This window comes from Oncorhynchus gorbuscha, linkage group LG01, assembly GCF_021184085.1.
Source record: "Oncorhynchus gorbuscha isolate QuinsamMale2020 ecotype Even-year linkage group LG01, OgorEven_v1.0, whole genome shotgun sequence".
Lineage (NCBI taxonomy): Eukaryota > Metazoa > Chordata > Actinopteri > Salmoniformes > Salmonidae > Oncorhynchus > Oncorhynchus gorbuscha.
In genome coordinates this window covers 120,571,848-120,590,547 of record NC_060173.1, presented here as the reverse complement: position 1 = coordinate 120,590,547, position 18,700 = coordinate 120,571,848, and the positions used below count along the sequence as shown (strand labels likewise).

Sequence of the window (18,700 nt, the reverse complement as noted above, 5' to 3'; positions counted from 1 at the left end):
ACAATGATATGTAGCCTAACAACATGATGTCTCACTATAGAAGAAACAATGATATGTAGCATAACAACATGATGTCTCACTATAGAAGAAACAATGATATGTAGCATAACAACATGATGTCTCACTATAGAAGAAACAATGATATGTAGCCTAACAACATGATGTCTCACTATAGAAGAAACAATGATATGTAGCCTAACAACATGACGTCTCACTATAGAAGAAACAATGATATGTAGCCTAACAACATGATGTCTCACTATAGAAGAAACAATGATATGTAGCCTAACAACATGATGTCTCACTATAGAAGAAACAATGATATGTAGCCTAACAACATGATGTCTCACTAGAAGAAACAATGATATGTAGCCTAACAACATGTCTCACTAGAAGAAACAATGATATGTAGCCTAACAACACAACGTCTCACTATAGAAGAAACAATGATATGTAGCCTAACAACACAACGTCTCACTATAGAAGAAACAATGATATGTAGCCTAACAACATGATGTCTCACTATAGAAGAAACAATGATATGTAGCCTAACAACATGATGTCTCACTATAGAAGAAACAATGATATAGTCTCACTATAGAAGAAACAATGATATGTAGCCTAACAACACAACGTCTCACTATAGAAGAAACAATGATATGTAGCCTAACAACATGATGTCTCGCTATAGAAGAAACAATGATATGTAGCCTAACAACATGATGTCTCACTATAGAACAATGATATGTAGCCTAACAACACGTCTCACTATAGAAGAAACAATGATATGTAGCCTAACAACATGATGTCTCACTATAGAACAATGATATGTAGCCTAACAACACGTCTCACTATAGAAGAAACAATGATATGTAGCCTAACATGATGTCTCGCTATAGAAGAAACAATGATATGTAGCCTAACAACACAACGTCTCACTATAGAAGAAACAATGATATGTAGCCTAACAACACAACGTCTCACTATAGAAGAAACAATGATATGTAGCCTAACAACATGATGTCTCGCTATAGAAGAAACAATGATATGTAGCCTAACAACACAACGTCTCACTATAGAAGAAACAATGATATGTAGCCTAACACCACAACGTCTCACTATAGAAGAAACAATGATATGTAGCCTAACAACATGATGTCTCACTATAGAAGAAACAATGATATGTAGCCTAACAACATGATGTCTCACTATAGAAGAAACAATGATATGTAGCCTAACAACATGTCTCACTAGAAGAAACAATGATATGTAGCCTAACAACATGACTGTCAAACTGGACAGATGTTTCACTACGTGTGGCTAATTCCAGCTATTATCTATACGTTCCTAGAGGTCTGTACTCAGCAGCCAGCTATTATCTACAGTGGGGCAAAAAAGTATTTAGTCAGCCGCCAATTGTGCAAGTTCTCCCACTTAAAAAGATGAGGCCTGTAATTTTCATCATAGGTACACTTCAACTATGACAGACAAAATGGAAGAAAAAAAAATCCAGAAAATCACATTTTTAATGAATTTATTTGCAAATTATGGTGAAAAAAAGTATTTGGTCACTTACAAACAAGCAAGATTTCTGGCTCTCACAGACCTGTAACTTCTTAAGAGGCTCCTCTGTCCTCCACCCGTTACCTGCATTAATAGCACCTGTTTGAACTTATCAGTATAAAATACACCTGTCCACAACCTCAAACAGTCACACTCCAAACTCCACTATAGCCAAGACCAAAGAGCTGTCAAAGGACACCAGAAACAAAATTGTAGACCTGCACCAGGCTGGGAAGACCGAATCTGCAATAGGTAAGCAGCTTGGTTTGAAGAAATCAACTGTGGGAGCAATAATTAGGAAATGGAAGACATACAAGACCACTGATAATCTCCCTCGATCTGGGGCTCCACGCAAGATCTCACCCCGTGGTGTCAAAATGATCAGAACGGTGAGCAAAAATCCCAGAACCACACAGGGGGGACCTAGTGAATGACCGGCAGAGAGCTGGGACCAAAGTAACAAAGTCTACCATCAGCAAGGGCATTGAAGATGAAACATGGCTGGGTCTTTCAGCATGACAATGATCCCAAACACACCGCCCGGGCAACGAAGGAGTGGCTTCGTAAGAAGCATTTCAAGGTCCTGGAGTGGCCTAGCCAGTCTCCAGATCTCAACCCCATAGAAAATCTTTGGAGGGAGTTGAAAGTCTATGTTGCCCAGCAACAGCCACAAAACATCACTGCTCTAGAGGAGATCTGCATGGAGGAATGGGCCAAAATACCAGCAACAGTGTGTGAAAACCTTGTGAAGACTTACAGAAAACGTCTGACCTCTGTCATTGCCAACAAAGGGTATATAACAAAGTATTGAGATACTTATTTTCCACCATAATTTGCAAATAAATTCATTAAAAATCCTACAATGTGATTTTCTGGATTTTTTTCCTCATTTTGTCTGTCATAGTTGAAGTGTACCTATGATAAATTACAGGCCTCTCATCTTTTTAATTGGGAGAACTTGCACAATTGGTGGCTGACTAAATACTTTTTTTCCCCACTGTATATGTTCATTGAGGTCTGTACACATTAACAACAGCTGCACACCAACAACAGCCAGGGCCTAAAATGTTATTTTTGGTACACCAGGCACTGTGGCAGGTAGATTTTAAAAATCTACCAGATACTCAGATTTTTTACCAGACAAAATAATTTCCCCCATAATTACATAAATAAAAAAATATTTAAAAAAACAGATGACCAAGCTTTGTATTAGCAAGAAGTAATGTGGTATATTGATCAATTCATTTCATTTTTTGTGCCTTCAGTCTTTTAACAGAAATATTATAGACAAAATGTTCACCTGCCCCTTTAAGGGTGGGGGGTTACCATGGTAACGAGGCATCGAGTCCTGTCACTTGTCTGTGTCTCTCTAGCTGTGTTTCAATACTCATAATAACCGCACTAACCTCACTATTTGTGACCTGAATTGAGTAAATAGTAGGCTTATTGGTCATAGTATGGATATAGTTAGTATCCCAAAAGTTCCTGATGAATTACTACATTCGCCAAAATACGAAGTATACAAGCAGTGGAAACTATTTCCATGCTTTCTGGGCCCATAATGCAAATCTTCAGTAAATGGGTGTGGCTTCATAACTTTACAGATTGGAAGAAAATGACTGAAAATATGCAGCCTTAGTCGGACGAGAGCAGATACAAATGTATTGCTTCAACTAACTATGACAAATGTTAAGAAAATGTTGGGCAATAAAGTGATGATTTCTCAAAAAAGTTTGGTTTAGACATTACCTAATGAGCGGCCGGCCATAGGTTTAACCAGAGCCAAGGTGTTTTAATTTTCTACAGTGTCTCTTGTTGAACTAAGAGCTTTGTATCTATGTCGAGGAGGGGTTTAGTAGAGGAGGAGGACTTGGAAGACCAGCGTGTACTGGGTGGCAGAAGACAGGGAGAGGCAGGGTGACAACAGGGGAAGAACCTCACTGGGGAAGAGGTCAGTGATTGAGGAGGGGGAGCCAAGAGAGTTCAGGCTCTGAACCACATAATAGCCAACATTGTAAACCTCTAGCAGTTTACAATCTGATTGAAATACAGGATGTGATAACTTCTCTGTCAGAGTCTGTGTAGTTACAATGAATGAGAATGACCTGAAATCATTTCTCTCTCTCTCCATCCCTCTTTCTATTTAGGACCACTGGTATTAATATGTGGTGGTAAAGTTGGCCCTCCTCTAGATACAGGAGCAGGGGAGGTCACCTTGGCCCTCCTCTAGATACAGGAGCAGGGCAGGTCACCTTGGCCCTCCTCTAGATACAGGAGCAGGGCAGGTCACCTTGGCCCTCCTCTAGATACAGGAGCAGGTCAGGTCACCTTGGCCCTCCTCTAGATACAGGAGCAGGGCAGGTCACCTTGGCCCTCCTCTAGATACAGGAGCAGGGCAGGTCACCTTGGCCCTCCTCTAGATACAGGAGCAGGGCAGGTCACCTTGGCCCTCCTCTAGATACAGGAGCAGGGCAGGTCACCTTGGCCCTCCTCTAGACACAGGAGCAGGTCACCTTGGCCCTCCTCTAGACACAGGAGCAGGTCACCTTGGCCCTCCTCTAGACACAGGAGCAGGTCACCTTGGCCCTCCTCTAGACACAGGAGCAGGTCACCTTGGCCCTCCTCTAGACACAGGAGCAGGTCACCTTGGCCCTCCTCTAGACACAGGAGCAGGTCACCTTGGCCCTCCTCTAGACACAGGAGCAGGTCACCTTGGCCCTCCTCTAGACACAGGAGCAGGTCACCTTGGCCCTCCTCTAGACACAGGAGCAGGTCACCTTGGCCCTCCTCTAGACACAGGAGCAGGTCACCTTGGCCCTCCTCTAGACACAGGAGCAGGTCACCTTGGCCCTCCTCTAGACACAGGAGCAGGTCACCTTGGACACAGGAGCAGGTCTGGCCCTCCTCTAGACACAGGAGCAGGTCACCTTGGCCCTCCTCTAGACACAGGAGCAGGTCACCTTGGCCCTCCTCTAGACACAGGAGCAGGTCACCTTGGCCCTCCTCTAGACACAGGAGCAGGTCACCTTGGCCCTCCTCTAGACACAGGAGCAGGTCACCTTGGCCCTCCTCTAGATACAGGAGCAGGGCAGGTCACCTTGGCCCTCCTCTAGATACAGGAGCAGGGCAGGTCACCTTGGCCCTCCTCTAGATACAGGAGCAGGGCAGGTCACCTTGGCCCTCCTCTAGATACAGGAGCAGGTCAGGTCACCTTGGCCCTCCTCTAGATACAGGAGCAGGGCAGGTCACCTTGGCCCTCCTCTAGATACAGGAGCAGGGCAGGTCACCTTGGCCCTCCTCTAGACACAGGAGCAGGTCACCTTGGCCTCCTCTAGACACAGGAGCAGGTCACCTTGGCCCTCCTCTAGACACAGGAGCAGGTCACCTTGGCCCTCCTCTAGACACAGGAGCAGGTCACCTTGGCCCTCCTCTAGACACAGGAGCAGGTCACCTTGGCCCTCCTCTAGACACAGGAGCAGGTCACCTTGGCCCTCCTCTAGACACAGGAGCAGGTCACCTTGGCCCTCCTCTAGACACAGGAGCAGGTCACCTTGGCCCTCCTCTAGACACAGGAGCAGGTCACCTTGGCCCTCCTCTAGACACAGGAGCAGGTCACCTTGGCCCTCCTCTAGACACAGGAGCAGGTCACCTTGGCCCTCCTCTAGACACAGGAGCAGGTCACCTTGGCCCTCTAGACACAGGAGCAGGTCACCTTGGCCCTCCTCTAGACACAGGAGCAGGTCACCTTGGCCCTCCTCTAGACACAGGAGCAGGTCACCTTGGCCCTCCTCTAGACACAGGAGCAGGTCACCTTGGCCCTCCTCTAGACACAGGAGCAGGTCACCTTGGCCCTCCTCTAGACACAGGAGCAGGTCACCTTGGCCCTCCTCTAGACACAGGAGCAGGTCACCTTGGCCCTCCTCTAGACACAGGAGCAGGTCACCTTGGCCCTCCTCTAGACACAGGAGCAGGTCACCTTGGCCCTCCTCTAGACACAGGAGCAGGTCACCTTGGCCCTCCTCTAGACACAGGAGCAGGTCACCTTGGCCCTCCTCTAGACACAGGAGCAGGTCACCTTGGCCCTCCTCTAGACACAGGAGCAGGTCACCTTGGCCCTCCTCTAGACACAGGAGCAGGTCACCTTGGCCCTCCTCTAGACACAGGAGCAGGTCACCTTGGCCCTCCTCTAGACACAGGAGCAGGTCACCTTGGCCCTCCTCTAGACACAGGAGCAGGTCACCTTGGCCCTCCTCTAGACACAGGAGCAGGTCACCTTGGCCTTCCTCTAGACACAGGAGCAGGGCAGGTCACCTTGGCCCTCCTCTAGATACAGGAGCAGGTCACCTTGGCCCTCTAGATACAGGAGCAGGTCACCTTGGCCCTCCTCTAGATATAGGAGCAGGTCACCTTGGCCCTCCTCTAGATATAGGAGCAGGTCACCTTGGCCCTCCTCTAGATACAGGAGCAGGAGCAGGTCACCTTGGCCTTCCTCTAGACACAGGAGCAGGGCAGGTCACCTTGGCCCTCCTCTAGATACAGGAGCAGGGCAGGTCACCTTGGCCCTCCTCTAGATACAGGAGCAGGTCACCATGGCCCTCCTCTAGATACAGGAGCAGGTCAGGTCACCTTGGCCCTCATCTAGACACAGGAGCAGGTCACCTTGGCCCTCCTCTAGATACAGGAGTAATTGTTGGTAATTATTACCCCGCCAGTCCCTACTGTAATGGTAATTATTACCCCGCCAGTCCCTACTGTAATGGTCGTTATTACCCCGCCAGTCCCTACTGTAATGGTCATTATTACCCCGCCAGTCCCTACTGTAATGGTCGTTATTACCCCGCCAGACCCTACTGTAATGGTCATTATTACCCCGCCAGTCCCTACTGTAATGGTCATTTTTACCCCGCCAGTCCCTACTGTAATGGTCATTATTACCCCGCCAGTCCCTACTGTAATGGTCATTATTACCCCGCCAGTCCCTACTGTAAAGGTCATTATTACCCCGCCAGTCCCTACTGTAATGGTCGTTATTACCCCGCCAGTCCCTACTGTAATGGTCGTTATTACCCCGCCAGTCCCTACTGTAATGGTCGTTATTACCCCGCCAGTCCCTACTGTAATGGTCGTTATTACCCCGCCAGTCCCTACTGTAATGGTCGTTATTACCCCGCCAGTCCCTACTGTAATGGTCGTTATTACCCCGCCAGTCCCTACTGTAGTGGTCGTTATTACCCCGCCAGTCCCTACTGTAATGGTCGTTATTACCCCGCCAGTCCCTACTGTAATGGTAATTATTACCCCGCCAGTCCCTACTGTAATGGTCGTTATTACCCCGCCAGTCCCTACTGTAATGGTCGTTATTACCCCGCCAGTCCCTACTGTAATGGTCGTTATTACCCCGCCAGTCCCTACTGTAATGGTCGTTATTACCCCGCCAGTCCCTACTGTAATGGTAATTATTACCCCGCCAGTCCCTACTGTAATGGTAATTATTACCCCGCCAGTCCCTACTGTAATGGTAATTATTACCCCGCCAGTCCCTACTGTAATGGTCGTTATTACCCCGCCAGTCCCTACTGTAATGGTCGTTATTACCCCGCCAGTCCCTACTGTAATGGTAATTATTACCCCGCCAGTCCCTACTGTAATGGTAATTATTACCCCGCCAGTCCCTACTGTAATGGTCGTTATTACCCCGCCAGTCCCTACTGTAATGGTCGTTATTACCCCGCCAGTCCCTACTGTAATGGTCGTTATTACCCCGCCAGTCCCTACTGTAATGGTCACTATTACCCCGCCAGTCCCTACTGTAATGGTCGTTATTACCCCGCCAGTCCCTACTGTAATGGTCGTTATTACCCCGCCAGTCCCTACTGTAATGGTCGTTATTACCCCGCCAGTCCCTACTGTAATGGTCACTATTACCCCGCCAGTCCCTACTGTAATGGTCACTATTACCCCGCCAGTCCCTACTGTAATGGTCATTATTACCCCGCCAGTCCCTACTGTAATGGTCATTATTACCCCGCCAGTCCCTACTGTAATGGTCATTATTACCCCGCCAGTCCCTACTGTAATGGTAATTATTACCCCGCCAGTCCCTACTGTAAATGCCAGTCCCTACTGTAATGGTCGTTATTACCCCGCCAGTCCCTACTGTAATGGTCATTATTACCCCGCCAGTCCCTACTGTAATGGTCGTTATTACCCCGCCAGTCCCTACTGTAATGGTCACTATTACCCCGCCAGTCCCTACTGTAATGGTAGTTATTACCCCGCCAGTCCCTACTGTAATGGTCACTATTACCCCGCCAGTCCCTACTGTAATGGTAATTATTACCCCGCCAGTCCCTACTGTAATGGTCACTATTACCCCGCCAGTCCCTACTGTAATGGTCATTATTACCCCGCCAGTCCCTACTGTAATGGTCATTATTACCCCGCCAGTCCCTACTGTAATGGTCATTATTACCCCGCCAGTCCCTACTGTAATGGTAGTTATTACCCCGCCAGACCCTACTGTAATGGTCATTATTACCCCGCCAGTCCCTACTGTAATGGTCATTATTACCCCGCCAGTCCCTACTGTAATGGTAGTTATTACCCTGCCAGTCCCTACTGTAATGGTAATTATTACCCCGCCAGTCCCTACTGTAATGGTAGTTATTACCCCGCCAGTCCCTACTGTAATGGTAATTATTACCCCGCCAGTCCCTACTGTAATGGTAATTATTACCCTGCCAGTCCCTACTGTAATGGTCATTATTACCCCGCCAGTCCCTACTGTAATGGTAATTATTACCCTGCCAGTCCCTACTGTAGCACAACATAGCGAGACAATAGATAAGCTGGTCAGGAAAACATTAGGAGAAGACTGGGAAACTGAGAATATCACAAACTCAATCATAGATCTAACGGTAAAGCAGGTGATGAAAGCCACTAACAGAGTTAAAGTTGTAACAATACTTACTGCTGTTACCTTGGGAGTAATAACAAGCTTCCAGTTGAAGCTCGCATCCGCTACAAGACCATGGTGCTTGCCTACGGAGCTGTGAGGGGAACGGCACCTCAGTACCTCCAGGCTCTGATCAGGCCCTACACCCAAACAAGGGCACTGCGTTCATCCACCTCTGGCCTGCTCGCCTCCCTACCACTGAGGAAGTACAGCTCCCGCTCAGCCCAGTCAAAACTGTTCGCTGCTCTGGCCCCACAATGGTGGAACAAACTCCCTCACGACGCCAGGACAGCGGAGTCAATCACCACCTTCCGGAGACACCTGAAACCCCACCTCTTTAAGGAATACCTAGGATAGGATAAGTATCCCTCTCACCCCCCCCCTTTAAGATTTAGATGCACTATTGTAAAGTGACTGTTCCACTGGATGTCATAAGGTGAATGCACCAATTTGTAAGTCGCTCTGGATAAGAGCGTCTGCTAAATGACTTAAATGTAAATGTAAATGTACTTAAGGTTGTGGGAGGTGCTGTAGGAACAGCATGGTATTGGACTATCCAAATAAGGTGGATGTTGGAACATGCAGCATGGGCAGTGATGGCAGTTACGGAGGAGTTCCGTTGGCATTGTGACGATTCCATATAGTAAAAGCTTTGTTGAAACGCATCTATAGTGCAGATCTTCCACAAGAGCTGGTGAAATTGATTCAGGCTACGGCTCACGTCTTTAGGGTAGCTTTAGGAGGTGAACACAGTGAGGAGGACTTGGCTGAAAAACATCTCGTGATCCTGTAAGCTCTTGATGGAAGACTGAGGAAAAGCATAATGGGGACATTTAGAGCCCTACTTTTTGTGGACCTTAGCAGAAAAGCATATCAGTGGACATAGGGTTCAGGGGTAGCAGGAGATTGTGTCGGTCGGGTCCCTCAAGCTGTGGTCAGAGATTTAGTTTATAAATGTATCTACATAGATGCTTATGATAATCAGTAGAGAATAGGATTGTTTTAACTTAGAGTTTTCTAGTATTTTCTATTTTCTCTATTAAGTCTGTTTCTATCACTCTCAGTTCTGGAGAAAACCAAAAAAGAAGTTCTACAGCCGGTAGTTGAATGATTGTTTAGTGATATTAAACAATAATAAGTGTTTATGGTTTAATAGGGGGGACTGATGTTCAAATGTAACATGTTTCAAGTTTGTTTGTATCCTGTTTAGTGAATGATTACTGAGTATGAATGGAATTAAGGTCATGAAACTGTATCCTGTTTAGTGAATGATTACTGAGTATGAATGGAATTAAGGTCATGAAACTGTATCCTGTTTAGTGAATGATTACTGAGTATGAATGGAATTAAGGTCATGAAACTGTATCCTGTTTAGTGAATGATTACTGAGTATGAATGGAATTAAGGTCATGAAACTGTATCCTGTTTAGTGAATGATTACTGAGTATGAATGGAATTAAGGTCATGAAACTGTATCCTGTTTAGTGAATGATTACTGAGTATGAATGGAATTAAGGTCATGAAACTGTATCCTGTTTAGTGAATGATTACTGAGTATGAATGGAATTAAGGTCATGAAACTGTGTATCCTGTTTAGTGAATGATTACTGTGAGTATCCTAATTTAGAAAGGTTGACCTAATCAGAGAAGAGGAAATTGTCTAGCATCAGACAGCAGGGTGAAGCCCAGAAGATGGCGAGGTGTGATTCTGACATCTGGCTAAACGAAGAGAGGAGCATGGACATTCCACAGGGGAAAGGGGGGAAAGTCAGTGGGGTCATAAAATGTATAGCTGGGGAGGTTTGAGGTGTACTGTGAGTATTAAGGGAAGTATATAACATGTTTGTGATCTTTCCTAAATGGATGCACTCAGCTGACTATCCTTGGTATTAAACACTTGAAACTTCTCTTGAGCTTTTGGTCTCAATTCCTTATTGAAAAGAGGTTATAAAAGCATTTTCCGTTTTAACAGAATGATGGAGGCCACTGTGTTCTCGGAGGCCACTGTGTTCTTGGGGACCTTCAATGCTGCAGAAATGTTTTGGTACCTTTCCTCAGATCTGTGCCTCGACACAATCCTGTCTCTGAGCTCTAAAGACAATTCCTTCGACCTCATGGTTTGGTTTTTGCTCTGACATGCACTGTCAACTGTGGGACCTTATATAGACAGGTGTGTGCCTTTCCAAATCATGTTCAATCAATTGAATTTACCACAGGTGGACTACAATCAAGTTGTACCAACATCTTAAGGATGATCATTGGAAACAGGATGCACCTGAGCTCAATTTTAAGTCTCATAGCAAAGGGTCTGAATACTTATGTAAATAAGTTATTTCTGTTCTAAAAAACAGTTTTTGCTTTGTCATTATGAGATATTGTGTGTAGATTGATGACGATTTTTAGAATAAGGCTGTAATATAACAAAATGTGGAAAAAGGCAAAGGGTCTGACTACTTTCCGAATGCACTGTGTCTACAGTAGTTGGATGTCCTCAGGGTTTTAGGGCCTTGCTGTGTGGTGAACAAGCCTAAAAGGACCGAGTCAGAATGAATGGGATATCTGGGTGTAGTTAGGTGTGGTTAGGTAAAGATGTTTTACCTATCTGGGTGTATGCCATGAGGTCAGCCAGCACGGCGGCGGTAGCGTGGACACTCCCTCCAGGATGGGATGAGGTGGAGGATGCAGAGGAGGAGGTGGAGGAGCCCTGGATGACTCTGTTAAACCAGTGTTCTACGTTCGGCGCCGGGTGGTTCTGGTACGGCGTGGAGGACACCATCCGGCCCGCACGACGCAGTGAACCCTCGTCTTCTGATGCCGAGGACGTGTCTGTGAGGTCAGAGGTCAAAACAGGCAGGGAGGCAGGTTCACAGCAGACAGAGACAGGAAGTACCACTGTGCGTTCCAAATGGCACCCTATTCCCTACTTGTGAACTGGGCCCATAGGGTTATTTCATTATTATACAACCAACTCATGCCTTGGAAGGGTGGAGACTAGGGGACGAGACAGACTCAAGGCTGAAACCCGTAGGGCAGGGATCATCAACTAGATTAAGCCACGGGTCAATTTTTTCTTGAGCGGATGTTCGGGGGCCCGTACATGCTTACAAATCATTTGTAGACTGCAAATTGACTGCAAGAAGCCAAAACTGATATAATATTTGACCAAAACATAATTTCAAACTTTGCTTACATTTGTATATCAATATAATTTATTTAAAGCCCTTTTTACATCAGCAGTTGCCACAAAGTGCTGTACAGAAACGCATCCTAAAACACCAATCAGCAAGAAATGCAGATGTAGAAGCACAGTGGCTAGGAAAAACCCTAACCCTAACCCTAGAAAGGCAGGACCTTGAAAGAAACCAGGCTCTGAGTTGGAGGAAGAAACAGAGGATCACATATCTATCGATATATTATGCATGGGAAAAATGTAGAGGCCATACCGTATAAAAACAAATCACGACAGGACGTTTCGTTAACATTTTATAAATGCAGACAGATCATTTGTTAATTCGGCATGGTGGGATCTTTTTCAGTCTGTACAATTAATTACACGAGAAACGGCGGTGGGAAACACCTTCATGTGTATATAACAAGTAAACTTGCAGTCACGTGATATGGTGTGTGGTCCTCCCACGACGACTCGGGAAAGCATGCAGTTTATTAGGCTACAGATTCAAAAGTGGTAAAAGGTATTCCCACACCTTGACTTATTCCACATTCAGCCTGAATTCAAAATAGAGTTTGTTTAAATGTATCACCCAACTACACACAATACCCTTTAATGACAAAAGTGAAAACATGTTTTTATTGAAAATGAAATGCATGAATCTCATCTTTATAAGTATTCACACCCGAGTCAATACCTTAAAACGTCGATGACAGCTGTGAGTCTTTCTGAGTAAGTCTAAGAGCTTTGCACACCTGGACAGTACAATCATTTCCCCATTCTTATTTTTGTAATCCATTAAGCACCATCTAGTTGATTGTTGATCATGTTTACTCATCTACCAATAGGTGCCCAATTTTTGGCGGAGGAAGATCAGCTTTAACAGTGCAGATAAACTGTAGCTTCCATCTTCCATCAATGTAATTGTCTGGCAGAGATGCAAAGAAAAGGCCATGTCTCAAACTGGCCCAACTGTGCGAACAGAACTGCAAAAAGGGTTTTCTAATGATCAATTAGCCTTTTAAAATGATGAACTTGGATTAGCTAACACAACGTGCCATTAGAACACAGGAGTGATGGTTGCTGATAATGGGCCTCTGTACACCTATTTAGAAAGTCCATCTGCCATTTCCTGCTACAATACTCATTTACAACATTAACAATGGCTACACTGTATTTCTGATCAATTTGATGATATTTTAATGGAAAAATGTGCTTTTCTTTCAAAAACAAGGACATTTCTAAGTGACCCCAAACTTTTGAACGGTAGTGTACATACACAGATAAATACAGTACCAGTCAGACGTTTGGACACACCTACTCATTCCAGGGTTTTCCTTTATTCTTACCATTTTCTACATTGTAGAATAATAGTGAAGTTATCAAAACTATGAAATAACAAATATGAAATCATGAAGTAACCAAGAAATTGTTAAACAAATCAAAATAGATTTTAATATTTGAGATTCTTCAAAGTAGCCACCCTTTGCTAGTTGACAGCTTTGTACACATTTAGCATTCTCAACCAGCTTCATGAAGTAGTCACCTGTAATGCATTTCAATTAACAGGCGTGCCTTGTTGAAAAGTCGATTTGTGTAATGTGTTATTTAATATTTGATGTCTTCACCATTATTCTACAATAATAAAAATAAAGAAAACCCTGGAATGAGTAGGTGTCCACATTTTATGACTGGTACTGTATATACACACACATTAATACATATAAATACACATCTTTCAAATATATTTTCCTTTATTACTTTCTAACCTACCACCCTTCCCCTACCTAGAGTAAAGTAATGAACAACAACACCTAGGCTTCTACTTCCAGCTTATACAGTTGAAGTCAGAAGTTCACACACTTATGTTATGTTCAACCACTCCACAAATGTCTTAACAACCTATAGTTTTGGCAAGTCAGTTAGGACATCTACTTTGTGCATGACACAAAATCATTTTTCCAACAATTGTTTACAGATTATTTCCCTTATAATTCACTGTATCACAATTCCAGTGGGTCAGAAGTTTACATACACTAATTTGACTATGCCTTTAAACAGCTTGGAAAATTGCAGAAAATGATGTCATGGCTTTAGAAGCTTCTGTTAGGCTAATACGTGGACAACTACAAATACTTAGGTGTCTGGTTATACTGTAAACTCTCCTTCCAGACCCATATCAAACATCTCCAATCCAAAGTTAAATCTAGAATTGGCTTCCTATTTCGCAACAAAGCATCCTTCACTCATGCTGCCAAACATGCCCTTGTAAAACTGACCATCCTACCAATCCTCGACTTTGGCGATGGCATTTACAAAATAGCCTCCAATACCCTACTCAAAAAATTGGATGTAGTCTATCACAGTGCAATCCGTTTTGTCACCAAAGTCCCATATTACTACCCACCATTGCGACCTGCACGCTCTCGTTGGCTGGCCCTCGCTTCATACTCGTCGCCAAACCCACTGGCTCCATGTCATCTACAAGACCCTGCTAGGTAAAGTCCCCCCCTTATCTCAGCTCGCTGGTCACCATAGCATCTCCCACCTGTAGCACACGCTCCAGCAGGTATATCTCTCTAGTCACCCCCAAAACCAATTCTTTCTTTGGCCGCCTCTCCTTCCAGTTCTCTGCTGCCAATGACTGGAACGAACTGCAAAAATCTCTGAAACTGGAAACACTTATCTCCCTCACTAGCTTTAAGCACCAACTGTCAGAGCATCTTACAGATTACTGCACCTGTACATAGCCCACCTATAATTTAGCCCAAACAACAACCTCTTTCCCTACTCTATTTAATTTATTTATTTTGCTCCTTTGCACCCCATTATTTTAATTTCTACTTCGCACATTCTTCTCAAATCTACCATTACAGTGTTTTACTTGCTATACTGTATTTACTTTGCCACCATGGCCTTTTTTTTGCCTTTACCTCCCTTATCTCACCTCATTTGCTCACATCGTATATAGACTTGTTTATACTGTATTATTGACTGTATGTTTGTTTTACTCCATGTGTAACTCTGTCGTTGTATCTGTCGAACTGCTTTGCTTTATCTTGGCTAGGTCGCAATTGTAAATGAGAACTTGTTCTCAACTTGCCTACCTGGTTTAATAAAGGTGAAATAAAAATAAAATAAATAATTGACATGAGTCAATAGGAGGTGTACCCGTGGATGTATTTCAAGGCCTACCTTCAAACCATTTGACACATAAGAATATTCTCTCTCTTATCCATAATAATTTCTTTGTGTAGGTAGCCTACCCGCACGGTATATATGCAAACTGTTAAATACAGCGCATGTGCCAAGACCTGAGCAGGCCCATGAAATCACATTTTATTTGTCACATACACATGGTTAGCAGATGTTAACACGAATGTAGTGAAATGCTTGTGCTTCTACAGTGCAGTAATATCTAACAAGTAACAAGTAATCTAACAATTTCACCCACAACTACCTTATACACACACAAGTGTAAAGGGATGAATAAGAATATGTACATATAAATATATGGATGAGCGATGGCCCGAACGGCATGGGTAAGATGCAGTAGATGGTATAGAGTACAGTATATACATATGAGATTAGTAATGTAGGGTATGGAAACAAGATGCAGTAGATGGTATAGAGTACAGTATATACATATGAGATGAGTAATGTAGGGTATGTAAACAAGATGCAGTAGATGGTATAGAGTACAGTATATACATATGAGATGAGTAATGTAGGGTATGGAAACAAGATGCAGTAGATGGTATAGAGTACAGTATATACATATGAGATGAGTAATGTAGGGTATGTAAACAAGATGCAGTAGATGGTATAGAGTACAGTATATACATATGAGATGAGTAATGTAGGGTATGTAAACAAGATGCAGTAGATGGTATAGAGTACAGTATATACATATGAGATGAGTAATGTAGGGTATGGAAACAAGATGCAGTAGATGGTATAGAGTACAGTATATACATATGAGATGAGTAATGTAGGGTATGTAAACAAGATGCAGTAGATGGTATAGAGTACAGTATATACATATGAGATGAGTAATGTAGGGTATGTAAACAAGATGCAGTAGATGGTATAGAGTACAGTATATACATATGAGATGAGTAATGTAGGGTATGTAAACAAGATGCAGTGGATGTTATAGAGTACAGTATATACATATGAGATGAGTAATGTAGGGTATGGAAACAAGATGCAGTAGATGGTATAGAGTACAGTATATACATATGAGATGAGTAATGTAGGGTATGTAAACAAGATGCAGTAGATGGTATAGAGTACAGTATATACATATGAGATGAGTAATGTAGGGTATACATATGAGATGAGTAATGTAGGGTATGGAAACAAGATGCAGTAGATGGTATAGAGTACAGTATATACATATGAGATGAGTAATGTAGGGTATGGAAACAAGATGCAGTAGATGGTATAGAGTACAGTATATACATATGAGATGAGTAATGTAGGGTATGGAAACAAGATGCAGTAGATGGTATAGAGTACAGTATATACATATGAGATGAGTAATGTAGGGTATGGAAACAAGATGCAGTGGATGGTATAGAGTACAGTATATACATATGAGATGAGTAATGTAGGGTATGTAAACAAGATGCAGTAGATGGTATAGAGTACAGTATATACATATGAGATGAGTAATGTAGGGTATGTAAACAAGATGCAGTAGATGGTATAGAGTACAGTATATACATATGAGATGAGTAATGTAGGGTATGTAAACAAGATGCAGTAGATGGTATAGAGTACAGTATATACATATGAGATGAGTAATGTAGGGTATGTAAACAAGATGCAGTAGATGGTATAGAGTACAGTATATACATATGAGATGAGTAATGTAGGGTATGGAAACAAGATGCAGTAGATGGTATAGAGTACAGTATATACATATGAGATGAGTAATGTAGGGTATGTAAACAAGATGCAGTAGATGGTATAGAGTACAGTATATACATATGAGATGAGTAATGTAGGGTATGTAAACAAGATGCAGTAGATGGTATAGAGTACAGTATATACATATGAGATGAGTAATGAGTAATGTAGGATGTATGTAAACAAGATGCAGTGTAAACAAGAGATGGTATAGAGTACAGTATATACATATGAGATGAGTAATGTAGGGTATGTAAACAAGATGCAGTAGATGGTATAGAGTACAGTATATACATATGAGATGAGTAATGTAGGGTATGTAAACAAGATGCAGTAGATGGTATAGAGTACAGTATATACATATGAGATGAGTAATGTAGGGTATGTAAACATTATTTTAAGTGGCATTGTTTAAAGTGGCTAGTGATACATTTATTACATCCACCATTTTACAAAACAGTCCCATTGGGTACACTGGTAGAATCAACATTGTTTTTCTACGTGATTTCAATGAAATTACGTTGAAACAAAATGGACTAGACTTTGAATTGACATCTGTGGGGGTTTTGTGACAACTATCGGTAGAGTTGAAAATGCAAGGAAACATATTGAAATGTAGATTTTTATTGGGTACATGAGGATTCTAAAGCGAAAAGTAAATGTCATGTTTACACTCATCACACACTGATATTTTTTCAGTCAGTTTGATGGAAACCCCAATGGTGAGAAAGTGTGCATATTTTCTTGAAGATTTTCTAATATTTGCATGAAAATCTGTCGCCAATTGGATGGAAAGCTAATAAGGCTCTTTATAATGTGGAACTATTGGCATTAGGCCAAGCATTGCAGAAGACCAATTGTTGTTCAATATTTAGATGATCAATAGATCATTGGGTTTTCTAGCTCCTGCCTTGGTAAAGGCTCTGAGATTAAATAGGCAACCATGTCGGGCTCTTATCGCACAGCAATACTGTAGCCTACCCATACTGTCAAATATTAAACTGTGTTGGCAGGATGTTTTCATCTTCAGCAGTAATTCATGCGGTATCTGGAAAAGGACTGTCAGTTTCTAAAAGATTAGACAATGGTACATTGTTGTGGACCTGTCAGCAGGATGTTCTGTTATCTAATTTCTGTGCAACTAGAATGAACAAAAACTGTAGATCACCTTTACTCCACACACACACAGGCACATTCAAAGCTTTCTCTCACCCTCCATTTGGCAAATCTGACTCAATCCTCCTGATTCCTGCTTACAAGCAGAAACTCAAACAGGAAGTACCAGTGATGCGCTCAATACGGAAGTGGTCCAATGAGGCGGATGCTAAGCTACAGGACCGTTTTGTAGCACAGACTGGAATATATTCCGGGATTCATCCAATTGCATTGAGGCGTTTACCAGTCAGTCACCGGCTTTATTAATGAGTGCATCGTCAACGTCATCCCCACAGTGACCGTATGTACATATCCCAACCAGAAGCCATGGACAACAGGAAACATCCGCACTGAGCGAAATCTGCCGCTTTCAATGAGCGGGACACTAACCCAGATGCTTATAAGAAATTCTGCTACGCCCTCCGACAAACCATCAAACAGGCAAAGCGGCAATACAGGACTAAGATCGAATCCTACTACACCGAATCTGACGGTCATGGGATGTAGCAGGGCTTGCAAACTATCAGACTAAAAGCCTACCAGACGAGCTAAAGGCATTCAAATCTCGCTTTGAGGCAAGCAACACTGAACCATGTATGAGAGCACCAGCTGTTCTGGACAAATGTGTGATCACACTCTCCATAGACGATAACAGTAAGACCTTAAAACGAGAAAGACCTTAACATTCCCAAGGCCGCAGAGCCAGACTAATTAACAGGACTTGTACTCAGAGCATGCGCTGACAAGCTAGCAAGTGTCTTCACTGACATGTTTAACCTCTCCCTGGCTGAGTCTGTAATAGCTACATGTTTCAAGCAGACCACCATAGTCCCTGGGCACAGGAACCCCAAGGTAACCGGCCTAAATAACTACAGCCCAGTAGCACTCACATCTGTAGTTATGAAATGCTTTTAAAGGCTGGACATGGCTCACAACAACATCAT

General features: G+C 43.2%; 1 protein-coding gene across 5 annotated transcripts in view; it reads right to left on the bottom strand.

Moving 5' to 3' along the window:
- dip2a (disco-interacting protein 2 homolog A) overlaps positions 1–18,700 on the bottom strand; it is a 279,281-nt gene that overhangs the window by 171,779 nt on the left and 88,802 nt on the right. For 3 of the 5 annotated variants that reach the window (XM_046351249.1, XM_046351336.1, XM_046351426.1), the window contains exon 5: positions 11,117–11,344. The exons of the other annotated variants lie outside the window; for them this stretch is intronic. In XM_046351249.1, coding sequence (XP_046207205.1) covers positions 11,117–11,344 — 228 coding nt within the window. The remainder of the gene's footprint in view (positions 1–11,116; positions 11,345–18,700) is intronic. 5 annotated transcript variants of the gene reach the window in all.